Consider the following 12,194-nt stretch of genomic DNA (forward strand, 5'->3'; position numbering starts at 1 on the left):
AATCGTCATGTATTTTAACTAATTTCAGAGTTGGTGCAATAGCAACTACCAGATTAGCTTTGACTCACTCTTAAATTTCAAGAGCGTATAGGCCGGTTGTGTCGCTGCAACCAGAGTCTTTCAAATAAATATGAACGGCTCTGCTGCGACTGAGCCGGTTGAGTCGCAGCAGAGAAGGGCTTTAATTGGCGTGTACAGGCGGCTTATAACGCATCGTACTAGACCGGTCGGCAGATTTCATACCAAAATTCCCACGGGATTTTCTTTTGATCGATTTGGCCCCTGACTATCGACACAGTATATACTTTAGCTTCCTTCTGAGCGGGCACTATGAGTGTTTCATAAGCTCGTCGCTATACTGCTGTCAGATGTCTCCCGCGGTGGACAACTTGCGGCGGCCTCTAAATGTTACGCACACGAATTCACTCAGTCAAGTAATCATTGGGTATAGAATATTTTACATCATCCTATATCGGCTGGATAAACACAACGCGACGCACTTCAAGGATCAATAACTTAATTTCTTGCACTGTTGTGAAATTTAGTCGATATATAGATCTGAGAGTTTTGTGCTCATTCTGAAAATGTGCTGCAGAAAACCTGGTTAGTGTCTGTTTGACAGCCAATTAAAGAAAACCTTGAAAGTCAAAAATTGCAATGTCGAAAATAGTCCACGAGACGTTGGATGCAGGTGTCCAAGCTGATGCCTGCCGCCAATCAAATGTCATGGAGCACCAATATGAACTATTTTGGATCTGTTTTAGCTCACATGGGTGAGCTTATCTCATCACGTCTTGTCCGTCGTCCGTCGTCTGAAGGTCCGTCGGTCCGTCCGTCGTCCGTCAACAATAGGTTGAAACTTGGTGTGAGGATGTCTTATGACAACATGACTTGACACAAAAAAATCGGCGCCATTTGACTACTTTCTGGGCTCCAGGAGGCCATCTTTGAAAACCTTTTTGTCAATATCTCATTAACGCTGATAGCTAGAACAATGAAATCTTTACGATGAGACTACATGACATGATATATGGGTTTTTGATTTGATCTACTTTTGAAGGTCACAGAGGTCGAGCCCTTCAATTTCACCGAAGGTAGCACGTTTCGTCATTAATTGTCCTAGACTCTTCAAATTTGATATCTAGACACCTTTTGGGCATCTGTACATATTTTAAAAAACTCCGGTCAATGTGACATACTTTTCAGGGTTAAGTTGGTCTGGTCATAAAACTCTATCTCAGTTAAATTAAGAAACCTTCACTGTGTGATCCTCAAAGGTGCATCAGTGATCGATATGATCAAGATTGACATAGAGCGCAGAACATTTTGTCAGAAAGGTCAAACTCTAAAATTCCACTGAAGTTGATAAGTTTCACTACTATTTGTCTCAGATTCTTCAAATTTCATATGGAAACACCTATTGGGCATCTGTACAAGTTGACCCAAGTTAGGTCAATTGTGACCTAGTTTATCAAGTTCACAGAGGTCAAACTCTAAAAGTGTCAATTTAACCTCATATGTCATCTTATCTGCAATTAAATGATTCCCAGCTGAGCACAATGTCCCCAGGACATTTCATTTATTTCTGGGCAGATAATGGTGATAGTCTGAAACAATATTTTCATCGGTTGGAGCTCGGTATAAGCATCCTGAGATTCAGGTTATTTTTAGTCTACGTCATATACATGAACCTGTTTGAAATTTCGACAAGTTGAGTATGTTGAGAACCACTGGTTATGCTAGGATGCGGAATAAGAGGCCGATGGACTAAGCAGAATGGTGGGCAAATTCATCACTTAATATAGTGTAATTTGCATGTGACTCTCAATGATTTGAAAGTTTTGACTGACACTTCTTTTATTCGACATCACTTCAACATCCATTACAATATTTCAATAACATTCACACACACTGTGTGTGGATTAAGAAATGCATGAATTTTCACTATGATTGACTTGGGTGCCTTTTGAGATACAGGGGTGGCGAGTGCTCTAATTTTTGGGATATCATAATGTCTAGACGAGAGTATTGTTGTGATATTTTGACACATCACTTAAATTTTGCCATAAATCTAAGATCATCAAACTTATCTTAGAGTAAAAGATTAAGAAATGCATGAATTTTCACTAGGATTGACTTGGGTGCCTTTTGAAATACAGAGGTGGTGAGTGCTCTAAATTTTGGGATATCATAATGTCTAGACGAGAGTATTGTTGTGATATTTTGACACATCACTTAAAATTTGCGATAAATCTAAAATCATCAAACTTATCTTAAGCAAAATTTAGAATAATTTAACGAACAACCAACACCTATTATCAACCGCATCGCCTTAGAGTGGATATCTTTGTAGTTATTTATCCTAAAATGTGGCGCATTTTTATCCATTCAGCCATTACTAAAATCTGCCTACGGTTTTCGAGACAATGGCACTCAGTCACCCGTGACCGCATAAAACGGCGATGTACGTGTTAAAAAAAGTATGTACATGCAGCTCCTCCTATTTGCTTTTAGTTTTCCATGAAATGTATACTTTTTAAGGTTCACCCTGTATAAAGCTAGTTTAAAATGTTATGTATGTAACCTCTTACAAAAGTCGAATCGTCCCAATTGCTTTGTAAAGTCAAAATGCATTATCTTAATAGTATGTGCGTTTCGTCATTGCAGACAAACTGACGAATTTTAAGATCTTGATAGATGAAAATCTCTGCCATCATGAAACTGGAACAGTACAGTTTAGTCGAGCACAAGAAATTAAATGTGACTCGCCGGGTCCTGTTGTCGGAAGACGCCTGAAGATCCAACGAATGGAACCATCGTCTGCTCTTACATTGTGCGAAGTGAGCGTACAGGCTTTCCAATATAGAGGTGCGTGTAGGCAAGGTCACGGTATTGACCTATGCAGGGTTTTTATCTCCTCCCTCACAGCCTTATTGCTCCTATACTTCTGCATTTTGTCAGCATGTGTTCGTGTAGCGTTCGACTGAGTTACCTAGTAAATGACTAGTACACTAACGAGCATGGTAAATCACACCTTTGTCATGTTTGTCAGCAGCATCACAACCCTAATAAATTGATGCAGCTGTATTATACCAGTCTGAAGTTGTTTAACACAGGCTGTAGAATTCTAATTTATTGAACTTTAAGTACATCTTTCAGCATGCCAAACCAAGCGCTATGGCCCCAACTGCAACAACCGATGCCAATGTGCCAATGATGACACGTGTGATGACAAGACAGGACAGTGCCCATCTGGGTGTAAAGATTTTTTCACAGGCCCTTACTGTAACATAGGTACGTAAGGAATGAACCTTAAGAAGGACCATTGGTATTATTAAGGGCAATATTACCCAGCTGTCGGCTGCCCAGTCACCTCCTATTCTACAAGCAGTTTCCATCAACAAATTGCACAAAATGAGGAAAAATTCGAAATCTGACTGAATTATCACGCTTTTCCGATGTTGACTCCGATTTGACCCGCGAGTTAGCTCTCAATGCGTCGATCCTTTCCATGTGGAACGATGCACTAGCAAGGTTCTTCCTGGAGCCATGGATCTATCCTAAGCCTACAACTGCCTCGTCCCAAGTCATTGCGCCTCGATCCGCCAGTTCCTGACGCATGGTAGGATTGTAGCTACGTTCCATCCACGGAGGTCCGGTAATGGATAGCTTCTGGAGATTCTCCATGAACTATCCATGGATTGCCCATGGATGGAATGTTCATGATTAATCCCCATCAACTATCCGTCGACGGAGACTTTTGCCTGTGTACTGAAAAAGAAGACATTGTAAATTTTGCATGGTTCCTGCGTGATTATATTCCACAAGTTGAAGATATGCCAACTTCGTTATAACCTTGACCTCTATTGAAATTGATCATTAAACTTCAAAACAACACAAACATATATGTTGTTTTGTTTCATGCTTCTGTCTTTCCTCCTGCAAGTTGAGATATGTACCAGTTGAATTGGTATAAATTGTAGATAGTGTAAAAATGGTTGAATCTTCTGCTCAGTCCCGTCATTTACTAGCGATGCTGTTCTTTGATCTGTTGAAATTCTGAAGATACATGTTGCCTTTCTGCTTTTTCCAGCAATTACCTGCGACCCACCGTCACGACTGTTAAATGGAAAAGTTTCTACCACCTTTCTAGCAACCGTTGGTTGGTTCGTGAGTTACAAGTGCGACAAAGGCTTCGTTCTCGAAGGGAAAGAGAATTCAACCTGTGTCGAGAACGTTTACGGTCCTGGTAATGTGGCAGACTCAACTCCCGTCTGTAGAGGTGAGTCACACTCAAAGGGAAAAGAAACCTACACTCCTTGACTAATAGAGTCTTATTCAGCGTGTGCTATGAGTCAGTTCCGCCAGCAATATCCGTCTCTGCTAAATGGGCAAGTTGGTGCCCCGAAGGCCGCTGTTCTAGGCTCATTTAAGGGGGGTTATCAGTAGGTAAAGGACATCGTTTTGCACAAGGACGGTCCTACCACGAAGACTGCAATACTAGGATAAGCAGTCACTTATCAGTTCGTCAAAGGGCATCGTTTTGGAAGTAAGAGCTGGCCAAGGACGGTCATGGTAATTTGAAAGAGAAATTGGCATACCCGACGTCTCTGTGTGTAGGCCCATGGGAAAAGGCACTCTCCTTGCCTTGTTAGAAAAAATGTTCATATGCAAAGCGCGTGCTGTCTTTTAATCAGAACTGTACATGACTCGAATGGAATTAACCTTGTTAGAAGTTTTGTCTTTTCTTCTTTCCAGCAATAACCTGCGACCCACCGTCCCTAACAAATGGACAAGTGTCTGTCCCAAAGCCTGTACTTCTAGGTTCAGCCGTTAGCTACCAGTGTAACACAGGTTACGTTCTAGAAGGGAAAGAGAGTTCCACCTGTGTCGAGGTTGGGACTGGTAATGTTAAAGGGAGCTGGGCTGACCCGACACCCGTGTGCACAGGTAAGACGTACATTTCATACAAAAAGAGGTTCTTTTCATGTTTTTGTCCTAATAAGGACTTTGTTTGATACTCGACTCAAAGCATCTTCACCTGGCCAGCAATGGTTTTTTTTTCTTTTCCAGCAATAACCTGCGACCCACCGTCCCTAACAAATGGACGAGTGTCTGGCCCGAAGCCTGCACTTCTAGGTTCAGCCGTTAGCTACCAGTGTGACACAGGTTACGTTCTGGAAGGGAAAGGGAGTTCTACCTGTGTCGAGGATGGACCTGATAATGTTAAAGGGAAATGGGCTGACCCAGCACCCGTGTGCACAGGTAAGAGTTTGACAGTGACAACGGTATTCCCCTGAAGACCTACGGCGTTCGCTAATGAATATGAAACTTTGCAATTGCATGTACATGTACATGCACGTACCGGTACTGAATATAAATATATGAGGAGGAAAGGAAGGTCCTGATTATATTCAAGGGCAATGGACTGACCCGACACCTGTGTGCACAAGTAAGATAACTCATGTCTATGGATGGGAACTTTCCCTTTTATGCTAGAAGATGTTCATCATTTGCTTGAATTAGGAGTTAGGGTTTCTTTTTTTCTTGAGTTATTCGTTATCATCATGCCGTTTAGAACTTCAAAATGTCTTTGCCTGTATAGAATGTCCGGGCCACCAGTTTCTGTTCTGTCCTTCGATATTTAAAGCTATTCGCAATCATATACCCTCCATAGATGTATTATACCATGATCCGTCAGAATACAATAGGGCTGGACATTTTTTTCCATGGGGATATTTTCTACTTCTACACTGGTGTAGTATAGTTCTCTAGAGGCCATGACCGTTGATAGCTCAGAGATTGTGGAGCAAAATAGAACCTTGGGCTTTTGCCATGCCATTGTTTGTCTTATTTTCCAGCAATATGCTCTGTGAACCACCGTCTCTAATAAATGGACGAGTTCCATCCCCAAGCCGGTTAAACAATTTTGAATGTTTCCCCTTGATCATGTTCGTTTGAAACCCTGAAACACCAGATTGACACCTATTCCTCTGTTTCTACCGTTGGAAGCTCATTGCCTCTCTAGCTGTCTATCGCATTTTATGGAAACAACGACATATGTGGAAGAAAAATCACACGTTACTTTGGCACCGCTCAATTCAGCCGTGCGTTTACCAGTCAGACACGGATCTTTGCCTGAAGCGTCTGTTACTTCCCCTAAGAGGGAAAAGCGCACTGCAAGGCGGGAAATTCATTGACGGAAATGAATTCTTTTGACGTTGTAAATTTGCCCCATGTTTGGCCCTGATCATTATCAATACTGATACATGTATGATTCATATTCCATCCATAAGTTGCAACACGTCACTCTTACTTGATGGACAAGTATTAGCCGGTGAACATAGCACCCATGGCACGACAGTGATCTTTTAGCCGATGAAGTCTTCATTCTCGAAGGGATGACGAATTCTACGTGTGTTTACGCAGATCCGAACAGCGCCAAGGGAAAGTGGTCAGAGCCAACGCCTGTTCGCAAAAGTAGGTTCAGCACTACCGGACATGATTGACCAATTTCCTTCCCACCCATATTAAAACATTTTTGTTGTGGTTTGAAATAATTTTGAGATGGTCCTTGATAATGTATTGTATTGTTCTTTTTTCTAGCTATTACCTGTGGACCTCCTGTCATATCAAACGGACATGTATCAGTCATCAAACCAGCCTTGTATGGGTCAACTGTAACCTATCATTGTAACCAAGGCTTTGTTCTGGATGGGAAAGGGAGCTCAAAGTGTATTCAAAATGGAACTGACAATGTTTATGGGAAATGGACTGACCAGACGCATGTGTGTAAAGGTAACGTTACTCTAGAGAGAAAGCTTTCCTCATTTCCTTCCTACATTTCCCCATTTTTGGCCTTCATCATTATCATTATCGATACAATCCCTTACTTTGATTCTTTTTCCAGCCATAAGTTGCGACACACCATTTTTACTGAATGGACAAGTAATAGCGGGTGGTCAAAGTACCCATGGCACGACAGTGATCTTTAAATGCGACGACGGCTTCATTCTCGTAGGAAAGACGAATTCTACGTGCGTTCATGAAGATCCAAACAGCGCCAAGGGAAAGTGGTTAGAGCCAACGCCTGTTTGCAAAAGTAAGTCCAATGCCAACAGCACAAGATTGGCCAGTTGCCATCCCATACACCCATGATAAACATTTAATTTGTTTGTGGTTTGAAGGAATTTTGAGATGGTTCTTAATGTTGTGTTGTATTCTTCTTTTCTTTTCTAGCTATTACCTGTGAGCCTCCTGTCATACCAAACGGATATGTATCAGTCATCAAACCAGCCGTGTATGGGTCAACTGTAACCTATCATTGTAACCAAGGCTTTGTTCTGGATGGAAAAGGGAGCTCAAAGTGTAGTCAAAATGGAACTGACAATGTTTATGGGAAATGGACTGACCAGTCGCCTGTGTGTAAAGGTAAAGTTCCTCGAGATTGAAAGCTTTTTCCATGTCTTTTCTTCATTTTCCCAATGTTTGGCCCTCATCACTATCATTATCAATACATGCACTGTGATTCATTTTCCAGCCATAAGTTGCGACAAACCATTGTTACTGAATGGACAAGTTATAGCGGGTGGTCAAAGTACCCATGGCACGACAGTGATCTTTAGGTGCAACGAAGGCTTCGTTCTCGAAGGAAAGACATATTCTACGTGTGTTCATGAAGATCAGAACAGCGCCAAGGGAAAGTGGTCAGAGCCAACACCTGTTTGCAAAGGTAAGTCCAATGCCTACCGCACACGATTGGCCAATTGCCTTCTCATGCATCCTTAATGAACATTTAATTTTTTTTTTTTTGAAGGAATTTTGACATGGTCCTTAATGTTGTGTTGTATTCTTCTTTTCTTTTCTAGCTATTACCTGTGAACCTCCTGTCATATCAAACGGACATGTATCAGTCATCAAACCAGCCGTGTATGGGTCAACTGTAACCTATCATTGTAACCAAGGCTTTGTTCTGGATGGGAAAGGAAGCACCAAGTGTAGTCAAAATGGAACTTATAATGTTTATGGAAAATGGACTGACCAGTCGCCTGTGTGTAAAGGTAAACTTCCTCCAGATTGGAGCTTTCCTCACTCCTTTTCTACATTTCCCCCATGTTTGGCTTTGATCATTATCATTATCGATACAATCCCGTACTTTGATTCCTTTTGCAGCCATAAGTTGCGACACACCATTGTTACTGAATGGACAAGTAATAGCGGGTGGTCAAAGTACCCATGACACGACAGTGATCTTTAAATGCGACGACGGCTTCATTCTCGTAGGAAAGACGAATTCTACGTGCGTTCATGAAGATCCAAACAGCGCCAAGGGAAAGTGGTCAGAGCCAACGCCTGTTTGCAAAAGTAAGTCCAATGCCAACAGCACAAGATTGACCAGTTGCCATCCCATACACCCATGATAAACATTTAATTTGTTTGTGGTTTGAAGGAATTTTTAGATGGTTCTTAATGTTGTGTTGTATTCTTCTTTTCTTTTCTAGCTATTACCTGTGAACCTCCTGTCATACCAAACGGATATGTATCAGTCATCAAACCAGCCGTGTATGGGTCAACTGTAACCTATCATTGTAACCAAGGCTTTGTTCTGGATGGAAAAGGGAGCTCAAAGTGTAGTCAAAATGGAACTGACAATGTTTATGGGAAATGGACTGACCAGTCGCCTGTGTGTAAAGGTAAAGTTCCTCGAGATTGAAAGCTTTTTCCATGTCTTTTCTTCATTTTCCCAATGTTTGGCCCTCATCACTATCATTATCAATACATGCACTGTGATTCATTTTCCAGCCATAAGTTGCGACAAACCATTGTTACTGAATGGACAAGTTATAGCGGGTGGTCAAAGTACCCATGGCACGACAGTGATCTTTAAGTGCAACGAAGGCTTCGTTCTCGAAGGAAAGACGTATTCTACGTGTGTTCATGAAGATCAAAACAGCGCCAAGGGAAAGTGGTCAGAGCCAACACCTGTTTGCAATGGTAAGTCCAATGCCTACCGCACACGATTGGCCAATTGCCTTCTCATGCATCCTTAATGAACATTTAATTATTATTTTTTTGAAGGAATTTTGACATGGTCCTTAATGTTGTGTTGTATTCTTCTTTTCTTTTCTAGCTATTACCTGTGAACCTCCTGTCATATCAAACGGACATGTATCAGTCATCAAACCAGCCGTGTATGGGTCAACTGTAACCTATCATTGTAACCCAGGCTTTGTTCTCGATGGGAAAGGAAGCTCAAAGTGTAGTCAAAATGGAACTGACAATGTTTATGGAAAATGGACTAACCAGTCGCCTGTGTGTAAAGGTAAAGTTCCTCCAGAGAGAATGCTTTCCTCACTCCTTTTCTACATTTCCCCCATGTTTGGCTTTGATCATTATCATTATCGATACAATCCCGTACTTTGATTCCTTTTGCAGCCATAAGTTGCGACACACCATTGTTACTGAATGGACAAGTAATAGCGGGTGGTCAAAGTACCCATGACACGACAGTGATCTTTAGATGCGACGAAGGCTTCATTCTCGAAGGAAAGACAAATTCTACGTGTGTTCATGAAGATCCAAACAGCGCCAAGGGAAAGTGGTCAGAGTCAACGCCTGTTTGCAAGGGTAAGTCCAGTGGCTACCGCACCTGATTGGCCAATTTCCTTCCCATGGACCCATGATAAACATTTATTTTATTTGTGGTTTTAAGGAATTTTGAGATGGTCCTGAATGTTGTGTTGTATTCTTCTTTTCTTTTCTAGCTATTACCTGTGAACCTCCTGTCATACCAAACGGATATGTATCAGTCACCAAACCAGCCGTGTATGGATCAACTCTAACCTATCATTGTAACCAAGGCTTTTTTCTGGATGGGAAACGGAGCTCAAAGTGTATTCAAAATGGAACTGACAATATCTATGGGAAATGGACTGACCAGTCGCCTGTGTGTAAAGGTAAAGTTCCTCCAGAGAGAAAGCTTTCCTCCTTTTTTTTCTACATTTCCCCCATGTTTGGATTTGATCATTATCATTATCAATACAATGCCGTACTTTGATTCATTTTTTTCTCAGCTATAAGTTGCGACACACCATTATTACTGAATGGACAAGTAATAGCGGGTGGGCTAAGTACCCATGGCACGTCAGTGATCTTTAGATGCGACGTAGGCTTCATTCTTGAAGGAAAGACAAAATCTACGTGTATTCACGAAGATCCAAACCGCGCCAAGGGAAACTGGTCAGAGCCAACACCTGTTTGCAAAGGTAAGTCCAATGCCTACCGCACACGATTGGTCAATTTCCTTCCCATGCATCCATAATAAACATTTAATTTGTTTATGTTATGAAGGAATTTTGAGATGGTCCTTAATGTTGTTATCCGAGGCTTTGTTCTGGATGGGAAAGAAAGCTCAAAGTGTATTCAAAACGCAACTGACAACGTTTATGGGAAATGGAATTACCAGTCGCCTGTGTGTAAAGGTAAAGTTCCTCCAGGTTGTAGGCTTCCCCATGTTTCTTCGACATTTTTCCTGTGAGAGGCCCTGATCATTATCAATACCAATACTTCATTTTCAAGCCATAAATTGCGACACGCCATTCTTACTGAATGGACAAGTAACAGCGAGTGAGCTAAGTACCCATGGCACGACTGTGAATTTTAGATGCTATGAAGGCTTCATTCTCGATGGAAAGACAAATTCAACGTGTGTTCACGAAGATCCAAACAGCGCAAAGGGAAAGTGGTCAGAGCCAACGCCTGTTTGCAAAGGTAAGTCCAATGCTTATGTGCACGATTAGCAGGTTTGCGAGGGCAGTTGAAGATGTGGTAGCATTTTCTTGCGTCTCCCTATGGAAGTTGTCATATCTGCAAAACATATGTTCATGTAAATGGTATTTTTTTTACAGCAACTACATGTTTGCTGCCCCAATTAAAAAATGGACAAGTGTCTGTTGGAAAACCCCCAAAAATTGCTCATTTTAAAAAACCGAAGGAAATTTCGTAATCCGTCCAAATAAAAACCAGGAATACATGTTTTGTAATTGTCATGTAGAGGCGCGAAAATGTTGGGATTAATAGTAGACTAACTGTACCTTATCTACCATTGCAGTCATTACATGTGAAGAACCGAAGTTAAAAAACGGAAATGTCACAACTGTAGTCAGTCCTGCAACATTTAGTTCAGTCGTCAACTATACATGCAACGAAGCTTTCGTATTAGAAGGAGCGTTCAATTCCACCTGTACCCAAAATGGCACTGAAAATGTGAAAGGAGAGTGGTCAGAACCATCGCCTACTTGTAGAGGTAAGCACCCAAGCAAGGAGAATGCAGCATAACGCTCGATCGCGATAGTCGGGAAAATGTTTCCACGGACAGCTGCTTTACACCAGTAACTAGTGCGCACATTCGCTGCAAGATGAGCAAGCTGATGGGGACCTTCATAGAAAAAGTTGACGCTTAATAGTTCGCGTGTTACTTAAATGAGTTCGAAGCACGATGTTATCAAATTCATTCAGCTCAGTTTTTCGTAGGCAATAACTAAACGGTCGCGGTCACATATTTTTGTGCGACCAAGCGACATATTCACTCATACAATGTCCGAGATTCAGAGAGCGTTTGACCCTTAAAGGCTCTGATCGTGGGCTGCGGACAGGACGTCGATAAATACCAAAGGCCTTGGGGGTCGGGGACTTTGCTTATTTTTTTATGGACCAACATGTGAGTATGGACCCAGCACATTGCCCTCACCAAAGAAATATACTTTGAGCACCTACCCACCATCTATAATGCCTATTAAACACTCGCTTCTATTCTACTCTCAAGAAATTACCTGTGACCAACCCGTTCTACAGCATGGTAAAGCATCCACAAGTTCCTTACAATATAATTCAACAGTAACATACAGCTGCGAGGAGAACTATTCTCTTACTGGGAAGGCAAAGTCCACTTGCGTCCAGGAGGATAAAACTAGCATCAAGGGTGTGTGGGCTGATCCAATACCGATTTGCACAGGTGAGAACCTTTTGGCAATTTCTGATAAAAGTTTTCTTCGTCTCCTTAGTCGTGGTTTGTTGGTGAATTTTACATGTCTTCTGTTGGTTATCAGAAATAACTCTGATGTATGACTTCGTGATGCTAGATTTATCATGTATCTTAGCATAAAGGTACTCAATTTGATTTGATTCACAGATTT

The 12,194-nt window shown here is 41.6% G+C and overlaps 1 protein-coding gene across 1 annotated transcript in view; it reads left to right on the forward strand.

The window, feature by feature from the left end:
• The window catches only part of LOC135486804 (sushi, von Willebrand factor type A, EGF and pentraxin domain-containing protein 1-like), a 48,270-nt gene that overhangs the window by 8,314 nt on the left and 27,762 nt on the right, over positions 1 to 12,194 (forward strand). The window contains exons 5-8 of the mRNA XM_064769904.1: positions 3,160 to 3,294; positions 4,094 to 4,282; positions 4,759 to 4,950; positions 5,074 to 5,265. Coding sequence (XP_064625974.1) covers positions 3,160 to 3,294; positions 4,094 to 4,282; positions 4,759 to 4,950; positions 5,074 to 5,265 — 708 coding nt within the window. The remainder of the gene's footprint in view (positions 1 to 3,159; positions 3,295 to 4,093; positions 4,283 to 4,758; positions 4,951 to 5,073; positions 5,266 to 12,194) is intronic.

This window comes from Lineus longissimus, chromosome 4 (assembly GCF_910592395.1).
Source record: "Lineus longissimus chromosome 4, tnLinLong1.2, whole genome shotgun sequence".
Classification (NCBI taxonomy): Eukaryota; Metazoa; Nemertea; class Pilidiophora; order Heteronemertea; family Lineidae; genus Lineus; species Lineus longissimus.